The sequence below is a fragment of the Momordica charantia genome (assembly GCF_013281855.1).
Source record: "Momordica charantia cultivar OHB3-1 chromosome 9 unlocalized genomic scaffold, Mcharantia_2.0 BLBB01000009.1, whole genome shotgun sequence".
In the NCBI taxonomy this organism is placed as follows: Eukaryota; Viridiplantae; Streptophyta; class Magnoliopsida; order Cucurbitales; family Cucurbitaceae; genus Momordica; species Momordica charantia.
Window position 1 is genome coordinate 6,752,488 of NW_028275167.1, and position 15,425 is coordinate 6,767,912.

The following is a 15,425-nucleotide window of genomic DNA, read 5'->3' on the forward strand; positions in this document are numbered from 1 at the left end:
GTTCGGTGCGGTTTATTTGTTTTGTTTTTAACCTAGTTCATTTAACTACATGCGCCGCCAGCCCACCCCCACCCCCTCTGTGACAACCTTCTCCAGCGGCGTCGACCTTCTCCGGCGGTGACCTTCTAGCGGCGGCGTCCCTCTCCAGCGGCGACCTTCGAGCGACTGGATCGAATGTCTGAACCCTTGGATCGATTTGCTCGGCCATGTCCGTTACTGCATCGAATCGTATCGTCTGATTCACGGTTTCCCTTTTTTCTCGGTGAGAATTCCGTCAGTTAAATCTGTCGCTATTGTTGTTTATCCCGAAATCGGTTGATGCCGAAACCCAACGGGTTCTTCAAACCATAATGATGATATATTACCTTCCAACGGTTCGTTCGGTTTCGGGTTTTTGCTATAACTTAAAAAAAAAGTAACCTTTCAGACAAAAAAAGATATTAGGAACTTTTTTTTTGTCTAATGTTTCACTTGTTTGATCTAAAAAAAAAGTAATCTTTCTGGAGTTAATTTCCCACTCATTCGTATTTACCACTTTGTTTTTTTCTTAAAAAAATTGCTTTTATTTATCATTGTTGTTGTTTATATTGCAAAATAATATCTCCAACTTCATTTCAGTCCTCTCTCTGTAGTCCTTACTCATTTCCCTCTCTTCCTCCATTCTAGCTTCAGCTCATGTGCATAATGGATAATACACCACCTCTCAAGCTTTCGTCTCACCATTGATTTATTTATTTTTTCTTTCATCCTCCTCAGACTGGTAAGGTTGAAGATTTTAGATTGTCATTTTTATGAATTGTGCTCTGTTGATAATTCTCGTTTCAGTCCATCACCCCCTCCATTTTTTTTTTTGGTGAAATCTACAATTTTTCCCACTTGTTTCACCGTTTTCAACTTACCCATTTCTTCTTTGTAGAGGAAAGCTCTTCCAAAGAGTCGTTGAACTCACGTGGGAGGTCTTTTGGAGCAAAAGGCTACATCTGGCATCTCTGCTATTGATGTTACTACCGCTCATTTGGGTTCTGGAGTCATAATAAGAAAAGGTAATCTTCTACCTCTTTCTTGGAAACTGTTTAGAAAAGTTTAAAGTTTGTTATTGCCATGAAAACTGTCTCTTACCTTTAAATTGTGTTTGCTATCTTCTTTTCTTTTGAGTATCACGATTCAAACTAATGGTTAGGGATTCGATCTTACACTCTTTAAGGAGGAAGTTATTGATGCTTGAACTAGTTTGAACAATACTTTGGTTGGAAAAACCGTTTGCTATCTACCTTACCTATCATTGTGTATTCTTAGTTGTTGCGTTTGGAGCTTCTATCAAAAAAGTTATAAATTAGAAAAATTATTATGTTTTCAATTTTGAAATTTTGTGCGTGTGCAATCCATTATCGACAAACATTTATTGTTCCTCTCAGAGTACTTCTCATTGGGTTTTTCTAACAAGAATATTACTTTATGGTCGTTTTAAGATCATTGTGAACTTAGATTATTGAGCCTCTTCTTGAAAATAAAGAATTTAAATGATTTTTTTTTTTTACAAATCTAAAAGATGGTTTTAACTTTGTAACCTTAGAGGTAGAGCATTAGGCCATTTCTTCCAACTGGATATCTGCAGGTAAGTCTTGTCCTATTTTCCTGTTCTTGCACTTGTTATCTACATTCTACAATATGCAGTCTTTGGTTATTTGACTTTTTCTATGCAAACTAGAAAATGATACTGACAGGAAAGATCCTTGTGGTTTATGGTTGCATCCTGTTCCTTCAACCAAAACTTTGATGTTATTTGAATCAGTTTGCAATACGATAATCTCTTGCATATTTCTGGGAAAAAGCATCTATGGTTAAAAACTAAGCAAATTCACTGATTATACTCCTGACATATAGCTACCCTGAATTTATTATTTTTTATTTTTTGAAGATGGAAACTGAGATTTCATTCATATAATGTAAAATACAAAAGGGAAGGAAAGACCTTCCAACCACTTATAGGTGGCTTACAAAAAACTGATCCACCTTGCAATGAGATTAGTAATTGTAATGCTATAATCCTTGAAAGGATGTAGATGTTTACACCAAGTGGAAGCACTAAATATGATTAATTCAAAAAGAACATCAAAAGATGATGCCTTATCATTGAATAAGTGGTTGTTTCTTTTCCGCCAAAGCTCCCAAAAGAAAGGCATAGCAATATGTGACCAAACAGACTTCTTAACATCCTTTAAAGGATGGCCAATTAAAGTGCTGACAAGGGGGTCTTGATTCTCTTGAATTTTGTGGGGAGCTGCTCAGGTAGAATCGAAGGCTTTTTGGTAGATTCCACCTTCATTTATGCAACAATATTCAAACTAGGGAAATTCAAGAGTCCCTTGCTCTCCCAGAAATGCTCAACAAGAGCCTAGACACAAAAGATACTAAAAAGATGAAAAACACTCTCCCACTACAGCAGGGTATATAGCCTCCTAACTAACTATATTCCTTTGGGCCCACCAAAATAACCGTGTGCCCTCCTATTCCTTACGTGTCCCCTGCCCCCCTACTTTCTTATGTACATATACTTCAGTAATCGGGGACCTATCAGCTTCATTTATCCTTGACCAAAAATTGTGGGCAAACGGGCAATGAATGAAGAGATGCCTTTGGGTCTCCAAATCCTTTTTACATAATGCGCACCAACTGGGAGATAAATAGCAGTAAGACATTCTCCTTTGAACTCTTCCATTCGTATGGAAACCCCCATGACAAAGCTCCCAATGGAAATACTTCAAAATTTTTAGGGACTTTTCCTTTATGCTACTGTGAAGATAATCCGGCCCATCAATTTCATGGAGTTTTAATTTCACGTCTATTTATAAGGCCTATAGGAAATATTGAATGTGATGAAAAATTTTTCTTCATAGAAACATTCCATGCGGTTAAATATAGCTGCAGATGTTGAAAAAGCTGCAAGAGTTCTTGGCACTATTTCTTCCGATGCAGTCCCAATTCGGTCTCCACTTAGGATCTTTTTTGGTGTCATATTTATTTATGACATCAAAGCAGTTGGCAAATTGGGGATTCTTTTTGGAACAACCTCTTAGGCTCCCCATTACAAGAAAGTAACGGTATAACTATATTGCAATATCAAAGACGAAATATCAATAGCCTTTCGAGAGGACTGTCTCTCTCCCTAGTTTCCCTTACACTAGACTATTCCAAAACATATTATCATCTTCTCTCCCTACTACCCCTATTTATATCCAATTTACCCCTAAATAATTATCATAATGCCACAACTAATATTTTCAATATATCCCTATTAGAACTCTCACACAACCTTCTGTGCTTCTTAGGCCATAGATCAAATTTCACTAGCAACTTGATGCGTAAACTATTTATTTGTTTATCTCCCTCCTATATTTGTAGGGAGTACAAGCATCAACAGCTTTATGGTGAAGTTTTAGGTAAATAGTCACAAAGACTCTTTATTGCATCCTTCTTTTTTGCTTTCTATTTGAAAGTTTGGAAATAACATAAATATAAACAAGAAATTGCATGTACCAGTGAAATTACTTCATACTATGATACAAAGAAGATACAATATGAATTGAGTATGAGATATGAATAATTCAGTGTGTTAAGTACAATGGTGCTGTATTTCTGGAAAGAATGTGTATCACTAGATCATTGTCTACCTTGTGGAGAGTCGAGGTATAAAGTTAATGTAGAAGGGAAAAGAAGTCACACATAAAATTGTAAAATGTTTTCCATCAAGTACAAACGCAAAATTGGATAGGATGACGAATCAGATTTCGAAGATCAAGATCCTTACAAAAGTTTATCCACATAAATTTTTTTTTCTTATGGGATAGTCAATTCTCTATGTTGCGGTCATTTTGTCAATCAGTCCTTAGAACCAAGTGCGCATGGCTTGTTATCTCCAAATAGCTTCTATCTGTTGCGCCTTTCACTCTGCTTGTTCACACAATCATGAATCATGCATATTTTATTATTTCCCAAGATGAATTTTGTACAATTATTACATTGGTACCCATAGATGTTCTTTATGATAAAGTCTCTCCGGAGGCATCTGATAAAATTGGAACGATACAGAGATGTTCTTTATGATAAAAACCTTCAATGGAATTAGCTCTGCATATGCCATTGTTCTTTCTATACTTGAGCTTCCTTCTTTACATGGATGTTTAATGAATTTTGTTTTTGTTGTAGGATTAATTCAAATCTAAATTGATGGAACGAAACTTCATTGCTATGAGAATCCATGGTTCACCTCTCGGGTTTCAGAATCTGTTGATATCTAGTTGGTTACACAGTTCACCTCAATTTCCCAGGAAGTTTCAAAATACTACTAGATCTTTGTTCTTACCCATTCGACAGAGTATTTCCAAAGTACTACTAGATTCCAGGTATCCTTCCGACTTTATTGGAATTTCAATGTCAAAAGGTCAATTTGGTCATGAATTTAAGAATGAAGTTCAGAATTTCTCATATGGATATAACTTTGAACACCAAAAGACTGAAGATGTCATGGAAAGCAGAGTATGCTTGAATAACAAGGAGAGGTTGAAATATTATTCAAGGATGTTGCATGAATGTGCATCAAAACGGTCTTTGGGTGTTGCAAAAGCCATTCATGGGCTTGTTGTGAAGAAAATAATTAATCCAGATTCCCATTTGTGGGTTTCATTGGTGAATGTATATGCAAAGTGTGGATACTCTTCGTATGCTCGATTAGTGCTTGCTAAAATGCCTGATAGGGATGTTGTTTCTTGGACGGCATTAATTCAAGGTCTTGTAGCAGAAGGATATGCTAATGACAGTATTTATTTATTTCAGGAAATGCAAAGGGAAGGAATCATGCCCAATGAGTTCACTCTGGCTACTGGATTAAAAGCATGTTCTTTGTGTGTGGCTTTAGAACTTGGAAAGCAGATGCATGCACAAGCTTTTAAATTTGGATTATTACTAGATTTGTTTGTTGGATCTGCACTTGTTGACCTTTATGCTAAATGTAACGAGATGGAACTTGCGTTTAAAATGTTCTTCAACATGCCCCAGCAAAATGCTGTGACATGGAATGTGCTACTCAATGGTTACGCTCAAGGGGGTGATGGGACAGGAGTCTTGAAGTTATTTTGTGGTATGATGGAATCAGATGTGAAGTGTAGCAAATTCGCTTTAACTACCGTTCTCAAGGGTTGTGCAAACTCCAAAAGTTTGAGACAGGGGCAGGTAGTCCATTCGTTGATTATCAAATGTGGGTTTGAAGGCGACGAATTCTTAGGTTGTGGTTTGGTTGATATGTACTCAAAGTGTGGGCTTGCAGTTGATGCATTAGAAGTCTTTAAGAAGATTAAGAAGCCTGATATAGTGGTTTGGAGTGCCATGATTACATGCCTTGATCAGCAAGGACAGAGTGAAGAATCAACCAAGTTATTTCACCTGATGAGATTAAGTGGTACTAGACCAAACCATTACACTATTTGCAGCCTTGTAAGTGCTGCTACAAACTTGGGGGACTTGAAATATGGCCGAAGCATCCATGCTTGTGTTTGGAAATATGGATTTGAAACCAATGTGTCAGTCAATAATGCATTGGTCACAATGTACATGAAAAATGGATGTGTGAATGAGGGTGCAAGGTTGTTTGAATCCATGACGGACCGAGATTTGGTTTCATGGAACACATATTTATCTAGGTTTCATGATTCTGGAATGTATGATCAAGCACTTGCTATCTTCTGTCACATGTTAGAGGAATGGTTTGCACCGAACATGTATACTTTTATTAGTGTTTTGAGATCGTGTTCTTGTCTTCTAGATGTGTACTTTGGGAGGCAAGTACATACCCATATAATAAAAAATAACCTGGACGATAATGATTTTGTTCAAACAGCTCTTATTGACATGTATGCCAAGTGTATGTGCTTGGAAGATGCTGATTTAGCTTTCAACAGGTTAAGTGCTAGAGATCTTTTTACTTGGACGGTTATCATTACTAGTCATGCACAGAAAAACCAGGGAGAAAAGGCGTTTAATTATTTCAAACAAATGCAACTAGAAGGTATAAAGCCAAACGAGTTCACTCTTGCTGGCTGTTTAAGTGGTTGCTCCTCTTTGGCTTCTCTAGAAGGTGGACAACAACTACATTCCACGGCTTTTAAGAGTGGACACCTAAGTGATATGTTTGTCGGTAGTGCGCTTGTTGACACGTACGCAAAATGCGGTTGTATGGAAGAAGCTGAGACATTATTTGAAGGTTTGATTCGGCGAGATACAGTTGCATGGAACACCATTATATGTGGATATTCACAAAATGGGCAAGGAAATAAAGCTCTTGAGGCCTTTATGACGATGTTAGATGAAGGCATATTGCCTGATGAGGTCACCTTCATAGGAATTCTTTCTGCATGCAGTCACCAAGGCTTAGTTGAAGAGGGGAAAAAACATTTTAATTCTATGTATAGAGATTTTGGTATTTCTCCTACTGTGGATCATTGTGCTTGTATGGTAGATATTCTAGGTCGTGTGGGAAAATTTGATGAGCTTGAAGACTTCATTGAAAAAATGCAACTATCACAATATGCACTGATATGGGAGACTGTCCTTGGAGCTAGTAAAATGCATGGCAATTTGGCATTTGGTGAGAAAGCTGCAAACAAACTCTTTGAGCTTCAACCAGAGAAGGAGACAAATTATATATTACTCTCAAATATTCTTGCGACCAAAGGAAGGTGGGATGACGTCATAAAAGTTAGGACTTTGATGTCTAGTAAAGGTGTTAAAAAGGAGCCAGGGTGTAGCTGGGTTGAGGATAATGGTCAAGCTCATGTATTTGTGTCTCATGATTGTTCACATCCACAAATTCAGGAAATACATCTAAAGCTAGAGGATCTTGATAGAAAACTGACTTCCTTAGGGTATGTGCCCAAAACTGAATATGTGCTTCATAATATTGGTGAAACAGAGAAAAGGGAATACCTTCGATTTCACAGTGAAAGATTGGCCCTTGCTTTTGCACTTATAAGTACCAGCACAATGAGAAAAATTCGTATTTTTAAAAATCTACGTATTTGTGGAGACTGCCATGATGTCATGAAGCTCATGTCAAGTATCACCCATCGGGAAATAGTTGTTCGTGATGTTCATAGATTCCACCATTTTAAGAGTGGTGCTTGCTCATGTAATGATTTCTGGTGATGTGGCTTATCTATCAAATCTATCATGAAGTCTGCTTCTTGTATTTGATATTGAGGAAGCTTGCTCGAGCCTGCTGAAACTTTGTTACTTTATCCAGGTATGTTTTTGCACAGATTCATTTTTCTCTTACTATTTGCATTTGAATCCTCATCCGCAGTCTCATGGATTACAAAATAAATAATTGGTTATAATATACATTTGATGCATGTGAAGGTAATGATAGCTGAAACTACAAATTCTCCTCCATATATGTGGTTTTATTTATGGACTTTAAACGATCTTCAGCCGTTTGGCACACCCCACTCACTCAAAGATGCTGCATACTTATGAAGCAATTTCCTTTTGAACTGCAAGGTATTATTATGAGCTCTGTTATATGAGTGTCAATGAAATATATGCATATTATAGAAAATTTATTTGATATTTTCTAGCTGTTGTTCAACATATTGGAGACTTTTTTATTAGCAGGTCTCTACAACAAGCTCAGAAGTTCAACTCGGACTCTGATATCCTTAAGGTACTACTTCATGTTTTTCCAACATGGATAGTAGAAGCATTATGATTTATTCTTATAACTATACTTTATATTGTTATTATTGGTCCTTTATGTGGTTTTATCCTTTAAGACATTGGGTGGTTGAATCTGTTTTTTTTTTCCCCCAAAAGGTAAAGTGGTTTTGTTCTTGTGCAATGAAAAAATGAAACTATAAGTCTTTGAAGATTAGAGTGATGATTATAGGATTACTTTCTTGATGTTTATTACTCTTGTAAGTTGTAAATAGAAAGCTATAAAACACGGACACGGCAAAAAAGGAGAAGTATCTGTGTCGAACACGGATAGGTCCGGACACGCTCCGGACACATGTCCGACACGCAATTTGAAGTGTCCCAATATATATATATATTTTTTATTTCAGACATGTGGGGACACGGGAGGGACATGCCAGATAAAAAAATGTTGTTTCCTTAGCCCAATTTTGCAAGCCCAAGAAGTCTAGCTGAAATCTCACAAACTTAAACTACAACAAAAAAAAAAAACCCTAAAATGCTACCTTGTGACCCACCCTTCTGTTTGTGAGTTAAATTAAATAAGCTCTATTCTTACTTTTCTTTTTTTTTCCTAATTTCATATGAATTAAACTATAGTAGAATATGTTTTACTAAATTAGGAAATCAAATTCAAATCTTCTCTAGGATTTTTTTAGTGGATTACATTTAATATTTTTATGCTTTTTAGTGGGGTACATCTTCAACCCAATAAATTGACTCTGACATTTATGCTTTTTAGTGAAGTATATTTTCCATTTTATGTTAAATTTACCTATATCTTAAAAGAAATAATAAATAAACAACGTATCCCCAACGTGTCCGTGTCCTAGTTTTTTAGAAATTGACGTATCGCCGTGTCCTGTCGTGTCCGTGTCCATGTCCGTGCTTCTTAGATATAAAGAAAAATGAGAATTCAATTTCTAGCTTTGGTCATATTGAATTCTTAGCCATCGGCTTTACGTGGTTTAGTCTTGCTTCAATTTATAGAACTATCTAGGCTTGTCTTGATGAGACCTCCAATTAGCCATCTTCTTTCTGATCTTAATTCTCCTTTGAGATATATTTTGTAATTTTTCCCTCCCTTTTCCATTGGAAATTGGGTTCTGTAGATTTAGTTGACTGTTTACTTCCTTTTATATGAGCAGGCAGGAGGTGTACCATTGTGAATTTGAGATGAAAGGTTCTTTTATGTCTACTCTCTGTTATAAATTTATTTGAAGTATTTTTCAGTTAGCTTTTTACCTATTAAGTCCAATGTTCTTCTTCATCTATCCAGGTGAAAAAGGGAAAAAAAATATGTGCATTTTATTTCAAATTTCATTGGCACATATACAAGAAACTAAACCTTTTCTTGTTGCACAACTTGGTGCAATGGACATGACACTACACTACTACGAGTTTGGCCTTTATTAATCTTCAGTCAAAAGCGTTTGATGTCAATTTAAAATAAATATCTCCCTTTAAATGCATAACTTTCCTGAAGAACAGTTAAAAGCTATCAATTTGTATATCCACCGAATTGAAATTGTAACCCTGACAATTTTTACACTTTATTAAGCGTCAACTTTTCTTCTTTCCTCTTCTTCTTCTTTCCTTTTTTTTTTACTCTGTAAAAAGACTATAGTTTACTGTTAATAACCGTCAATTCTTTTCTCGATATTTTCGTAACGCCTTTAAGGTAGAATCCTCTCTCTGGACATTTGAAGTTGGAGTGGAGATTGTTGCTCTCAAATCTCAACTCTCAAGCACAGAACAGTGGAGTTTATGCTTTCGATTGTAAGTTTCTCTGTTCATCATAGAATCGTGCGTAGTAGTTTTGTAGAATTTCACTCTCCTCTTCCTTGGCTCTTTTGGTGAAAATGTTTGCTCTAAACCCTCTCTGACTTGTGTCAGACAAATCTACTACTGGGCAACACTGTCGATGGTGCTATCTACTTTAGAGGTTATTCTGTCCTTCCTCAGTTCCTCGTTTGGTGGTTGAATATCTAATAGGAACGAAAATCAAAGAGAGATTTGCTTAATCTGGAATTGCTGTCAACCCAATAAACCACTTGATATGGCCACTGGAGAGAAGCAGTGGTCGAGCAAAGAAGAAAGGTTGTCCTCGTCCCCCTCTTAGTTCGTTTTAGACTTAAAAATTATATCAAAATGTTAAGAAAAGATTTTAAGGTGTTACCTCTAATTTGTTGCTCTAAATTTTCGATATGATGGTTGGTCAAACGAGTAAATTTGTGCAAGCTGAAAACTTGGCCTAATTGTTGATTGCTCTTAAGAATGAATAAACCATCACTCAACCCAAAAGCTTAAGCTGATAGGTTGGGTAAATTTAATTCATTTATATGGATTCTAACAATTGCTACTGATTCTTTAAGCATCTTATCCCTTTTTATTGCTGGGCATATTTTTAACAATTGGTCCCTGTTGTGGTACCTACCTTTATTGGAAAGGAAATATCTCTTCCTCCAAAAAAAATTTAACAATTGTATTTTGTATTTCTGTACAAATATGTGTTTTCAGTTTCATCTTAGGCTTTATGGACAGTGGTTCAATTCTCCTTTTTTCTTTTTTGACGTTTGACCTGTTTTTATAGTTGAGAGTGAGAATTATTGACAAACAGAGACGAGAACATAAACGCATATGAATGGCTTGTATAGTACTTGATGTTTTCCTTATCTTTGTTGGTCCATAATTCTATGTTTTGGCAGGCTTGCGCTTCTTTATTGTTCTTTGAGACCTTGTGGAGCTTTGTATGTTCTTTTCTTTTTGGGGTTTCACTTCTTTTTGGGGTTCGTTTGCTTTGAAAGTTTGTTGTATCTTTTCATTTTATCACTGAGAAGTTCGTATTTTGTTAAAAGAAACGCTCTTTTGATGTTTTTCTCAACAGAAACAAGATGAATCTCTTTTAGAAGATGCCTGGACTAAAGGCTGGTGATAGGTAAACAAATCTTTGAGAGCTATGAGTTTGCTTATCTTGTTTTATCCTGTGATACATCAAACAACATTTTGGCAGCCGTAGAGAGCTGAAATTTTGGTGGATTGAAACACTTTCAATTCCTTTGATGCTTTAGCAAGGAACGGAAAGAACCCAACGGAATTATTGTAGAATCGGACGATTTGGAAGTCATTCGTGTCATCAATAACGAGGATACATCTTTCAGAGGTCTTCCGATCAAGGAGATCAGACACATGGCGACGAGTACGAACTCAAGCAGCTTGAAATTGCAAGCCGTTTGTTTCCTAGGTAGGAATCTGGGATGGTCATCCAGATGTCTGTGTTTGTTTGATAGGAATATTGGATTCTCGGACATCCTAGAATATCGAGGCATCTAAACACTGTAACATGGATTTCAAAGATTCCCGTGTTGAGGGCATCTTCTTTTGACAATTTTGTCCCTCGTCATTTTTGTTCTATAATATTTTTTCATCAATAATATTTATTTCTCATTTATTTTATCTTATTTTAAAAATAAATGTATGCACTAATTCATTGATAAATGTCTAAATATAATTTTATTTATAAGCGACATTTAGATATAAAATAAACATTAGTCAATGGTATAATATTTTAATTTGTTTTTAATTTAAATCTAGGATGCAATCTTTTGTTTATTTTACTTTTCTAATAGTCACCCAACATAAACTAAAATTGACATAAAAATATAATATTAAATTAATAAAAGTAAAACTTTTATATAAATTCAAATAATATTAAATTTAACATCTAAATTATATGATGATGGATAAGGACATTTTTGGAACATTACATAGATTTATAATATTCTCATAAATAAATCTTGCAAAACAAACATAGTTATAAAAATATTCCTAGATATCTTTATAAATTTTCCTAGAAAACAAACGTGGTTATTTGAAATTCCGGACATCTAAAATTTCGGGCATGATTTCAGGCATCTGAAGATGTCAGACATGTACATTCCCAAAAAACAAACGGCCCCTAAAGTCATTTTCATAGGATTTAAAAAGATGCTATTTTTGTTATTTAAGTTTTTTGTTTCTTGGAATACAACAACAATTGAGGGTGGGGATTTGAATTCACCGCCTTTTAATTAGAGACAGGTGTCAATTAGATTGGTGCTGTTATTTAAGTTAATATATTATTTTTGTTTAAAAGAGTAATTTATGCTCCTCTATACTCGGGGTCACCCGCATCTATGAGACATTAATGGTTTTTGGTATTGAGACCTTTAAATTGGTATGACAAGAAGATCCTATGTCTTTACCAACGACCACCTCTTGGGGGCTATTTTCTTCTATATACTTTATAAATTTAAATTAAAAATTCAATACATTTTTTAAAAAACATTAACGAGATTATTGTATCCTTAATTTGTAGTTAGAGAGTCGTGAGAAGTTAGATTCCACGTGCACATTTAGCTCCTAAAAAATAATATTTTTGTACCACATCATTATTTCATTAATAAATTTATTACTGTAATTTTAATATTGTCGTTGTATTTAGCCAAGATTTAATTAATTAATATATATTGAGAGTAAAAACTACGTCTAAATACTATTTTAGTCAATGTATTTTACGCAGCACTGGTTCATTTTGGTTCTTATACTTTCAAAATGTTTATTTTTGTTTTATACTTTCAACTTTTGTTTATTTTAGTCCATGTACTTACGAAACGTCTATTTTGGTCCATGCATTTTAAAATATAATCATTTTAATTCATTCATTTTCATTTTTATCTTATTTGTTTTTCGATCATAATTTTAAAATGACACTTTCCTCAATAAATTTCTTGAAATATAGTCATAAATTTGTATTTAAAATGTTTCCATTGTCTATCGAATTTAGGTTAAGATTTTTAAAATAGGGACCAAATTAATCACTTGTCAAGAGTATACAAACCAAATCGGATGTTTTGAAAGTGCAAACATTAAAATAAACAAAAACAAAAAATACAGTAACCAAAACGAACGTTTAGAAACTCTATAAATCAAAAATGAATCAAAGTTAAAATTACGTAAACAAATATGATATTTTAACCTAAAAAAAAAAAGAAAGTCACAATCCAAACCTCCTACGATGGAGCAATTCACCAAATAATTGATCTTTCATTGTCTTAAAAGGATTGACTTTACACCAAAATTAATATATTTATATATAAATGGTTCAGCCCTCTAGAAATTTTGCCTCTGCCCATTTAATTGGAATAATAAATTAATTATTGCAGCAACAAAAACTCTTCAACATGAAGCTACATACATATCCCACCTGAAGATTATTATTGAAACTTGTAGTTCAAATTTCATATCTTATTGAGAACTTGATACACAAGAATTAGTAAAACCAACATGAAGCTACATTTGATTTATAAGTACCATATTACTTGTTCGATTAAATAAAATAATATACACACATAACGACTTGCTATTTATTTATATGTAGATGTCGGAATGTCGAAGGTTTTAATATCATAGATTGTCGATGCCGAAAAATATTTTTAGAACAACTTATAAAGTGGTTAAAATGTTAGTTTGGTTCGTAGTTTCAGCTTTGGTTCATTTTTATTCATATATATTTTATTGGTCTCTGTACTTTAAACTTTGATTTATTTTATTTCTTGTATTTTTAAAATACTCGTTTTGGTACTGTACTTTTAAAAAGTGACTCTTTTGATCTCTCCATTTTATTTTTTGATCTCATTTTTTCCATCAAAATTTCAATACGACATTACACTCAACATATTTCTTGAAATATAACCTGACTTTATACATTGTTTTTTTTTAACAGAAATTTTATGTTACTTATGTTTATAAGTAGTAATATTCTCGATACAAGATTTTGGACCGAACGACAAAGGAACAGGCATTTTTGGGGAATATTTGAAACTTCCAACCTCAAAAAAATGTATATTTGAAATAGTGATAAATTTCAGGTCCATGGTTTAAAAAATATCAATGTGTGGATAAATATTTTATTAGAACTATTATAGTGTGTATGTTTGATTTAGATAAATTGATAAAAGAAAATAATAAAATAAAAAAGGTGAAGCTTGAAAGAGAATATTTAGGAAAATTCAAGGTTTTTTTGGCAATGGGAAAGAAAGCTGCAAATTTGGGTTTGTGTGTGAGAGAGATTGATGGAGACAAAACACCAAAAAAAAAAAATATTTGCATGTTTTTCTTGCAAGAATTCATGTCATTGTTAGAAAGAAAAATAATATTTAGTGAAAATAGGGTCATTTGGTAAAATGTTTCTCTCTCTCTAGAAGAAATGTGTGAATTTTAAGGCCAGTTTGGTAAAATCCTTCTCTCTCCCTCTAGAATAATTGTGTGAAATTTACTATTTAGAGTCTTATTTTTTAAGTCTGTCATTTTAAGTTTTGAAAATAAAAAATAAACATTCAAGATTATGTTATGTCATATGTTTTAACTTTTTGAATTTGTTTAGATTTCTGCAAGTTAAAAGATGATAAGAGTAGGTAAATTTTGTTAATTTTCTAGAACAATTATGGAGACAAGAAACCTAAGATTTAGTTTAATAACATGTTTTTTAAATTTTTTTTGCTTTTAAAATGTTTATATTATTAGTGTTTCTAGTAACGATATATATTTTTTTTTGTTTATTTTTTCAAAAATATTATTGAAGTTTTAAACTTATTTTGAATATAAACTATACTTTTGGAATAAATTTAAATAAAAAAGTTAGTAAGGGTCTGTTTGGTAAATTTACGTTAATTTATTTATCATCTTTTAAGGTAAATTTTTAAAAATGTATAGAAGTTTTAAAAACAACTAAATCAAGTTTTTCTAATAATTATAACAATTTCTAGGACCAAAAAAAATTATTATCAAAGATATTTTTTCTTAAATAAATTCGAGAAACAATAATATTACCGACCTTTAATTTCTGAAGCCTTTATATTTCATTAATAATGGTTTTTTTTTCTTTCTTAGTTACAATTTTTCTTTTTCAATTTGTTTGTTTACTCTTATTATTGCACTTCACTATATGACGGAATTTAAACTATTTTTATCTTTCTACTTTTGACTTTTCACTCGGTTTATTTTGACTCATACCATGTTTGTTTTAGTCCTTAAATTTTTAGTTTTTGTTATTTTGGTCTATACATTTTAAATGTGATACTTGGTAAAATCATTTAGTTGGATTTAATTTTAGCATACATCACTCACTAAATGTAGATGTAGCCATAAATTTGTATTAAATTATTTCCATTGTGTATAAAATTTGTAATAAAATTTTCAAATAAGGATTAAAATGTTCACTTTTAAAAAAGACAAGGATAAAAACAAACATTTTAAAACTACAATAACAAAAATGAACAAAAATTAAAAGAATATGGGATCCAAATTGAATATTTTTAAAAATATAGAGACCGAAATAAACCAAAACAAAAAATACAGGGACCAAAATATATTTTATCTTTTTATTTATATTTTGAGCAAATTGGAAATGAGAACAAATTTTGAGAATGTTCTCAAAAAGAAAAAGCAAGAAACCTAGTTAATTGCAAAATGTTTAGATTTTCTTAGAAAAATAGAAACGAGAATCAAAACAAGAGAACGTTACGAAACCTAAAATCAATAAAACTATAAATATAATCTAATAATAGAGAAATTTTTTTTTCAAAATAATCTAATAATAGAGCATGGATATTAATTACCATAAATATTAAATATATACAGTT

General features: G+C 32.9%; 1 protein-coding gene across 19 annotated transcripts; it reads left to right on the top strand.

Annotated features, from left to right (window-relative positions):
* The first annotated feature begins 598 nt into the window (after nt 1-598).
* Nucleotides 599-11,199, top strand: LOC111018419 (pentatricopeptide repeat-containing protein At2g03880, mitochondrial). 19 transcript variants are annotated; one of them, XR_015787160.1, is made up of 9 exons: nt 599-760; nt 917-1,043; nt 3,403-3,440; nt 4,207-7,294; nt 7,411-7,551; nt 7,666-9,522; nt 9,640-9,843; nt 10,631-10,681; nt 10,757-11,199. XR_015787160.1 is itself a non-coding variant. In XM_088117341.1 (3 exons), the coding sequence occupies exon 3, from the start codon at nt 4,228-4,230 to the stop codon at nt 7,195-7,197; it is 2,970 nt and encodes a 989-aa protein (XP_087973467.1). In that variant the 5' UTR covers nt 599-760; nt 917-1,043; nt 4,207-4,227; the 3' UTR covers nt 7,198-7,295. The 19 variants fall into 19 exon arrangements, 1 of the variants encoding a protein (XP_087973467.1); XR_015787163.1 differs by lacking the exon at nt 3,403-3,440 and having other exon boundaries at nt 7,650-7,714; nt 9,425-9,522; XR_015787162.1 differs by lacking the exon at nt 3,403-3,440 and having other exon boundaries at nt 7,663-7,714; nt 9,425-9,522.
* The last annotated feature ends 4,226 nt before the right edge of the window (nt 11,200-15,425 follow it).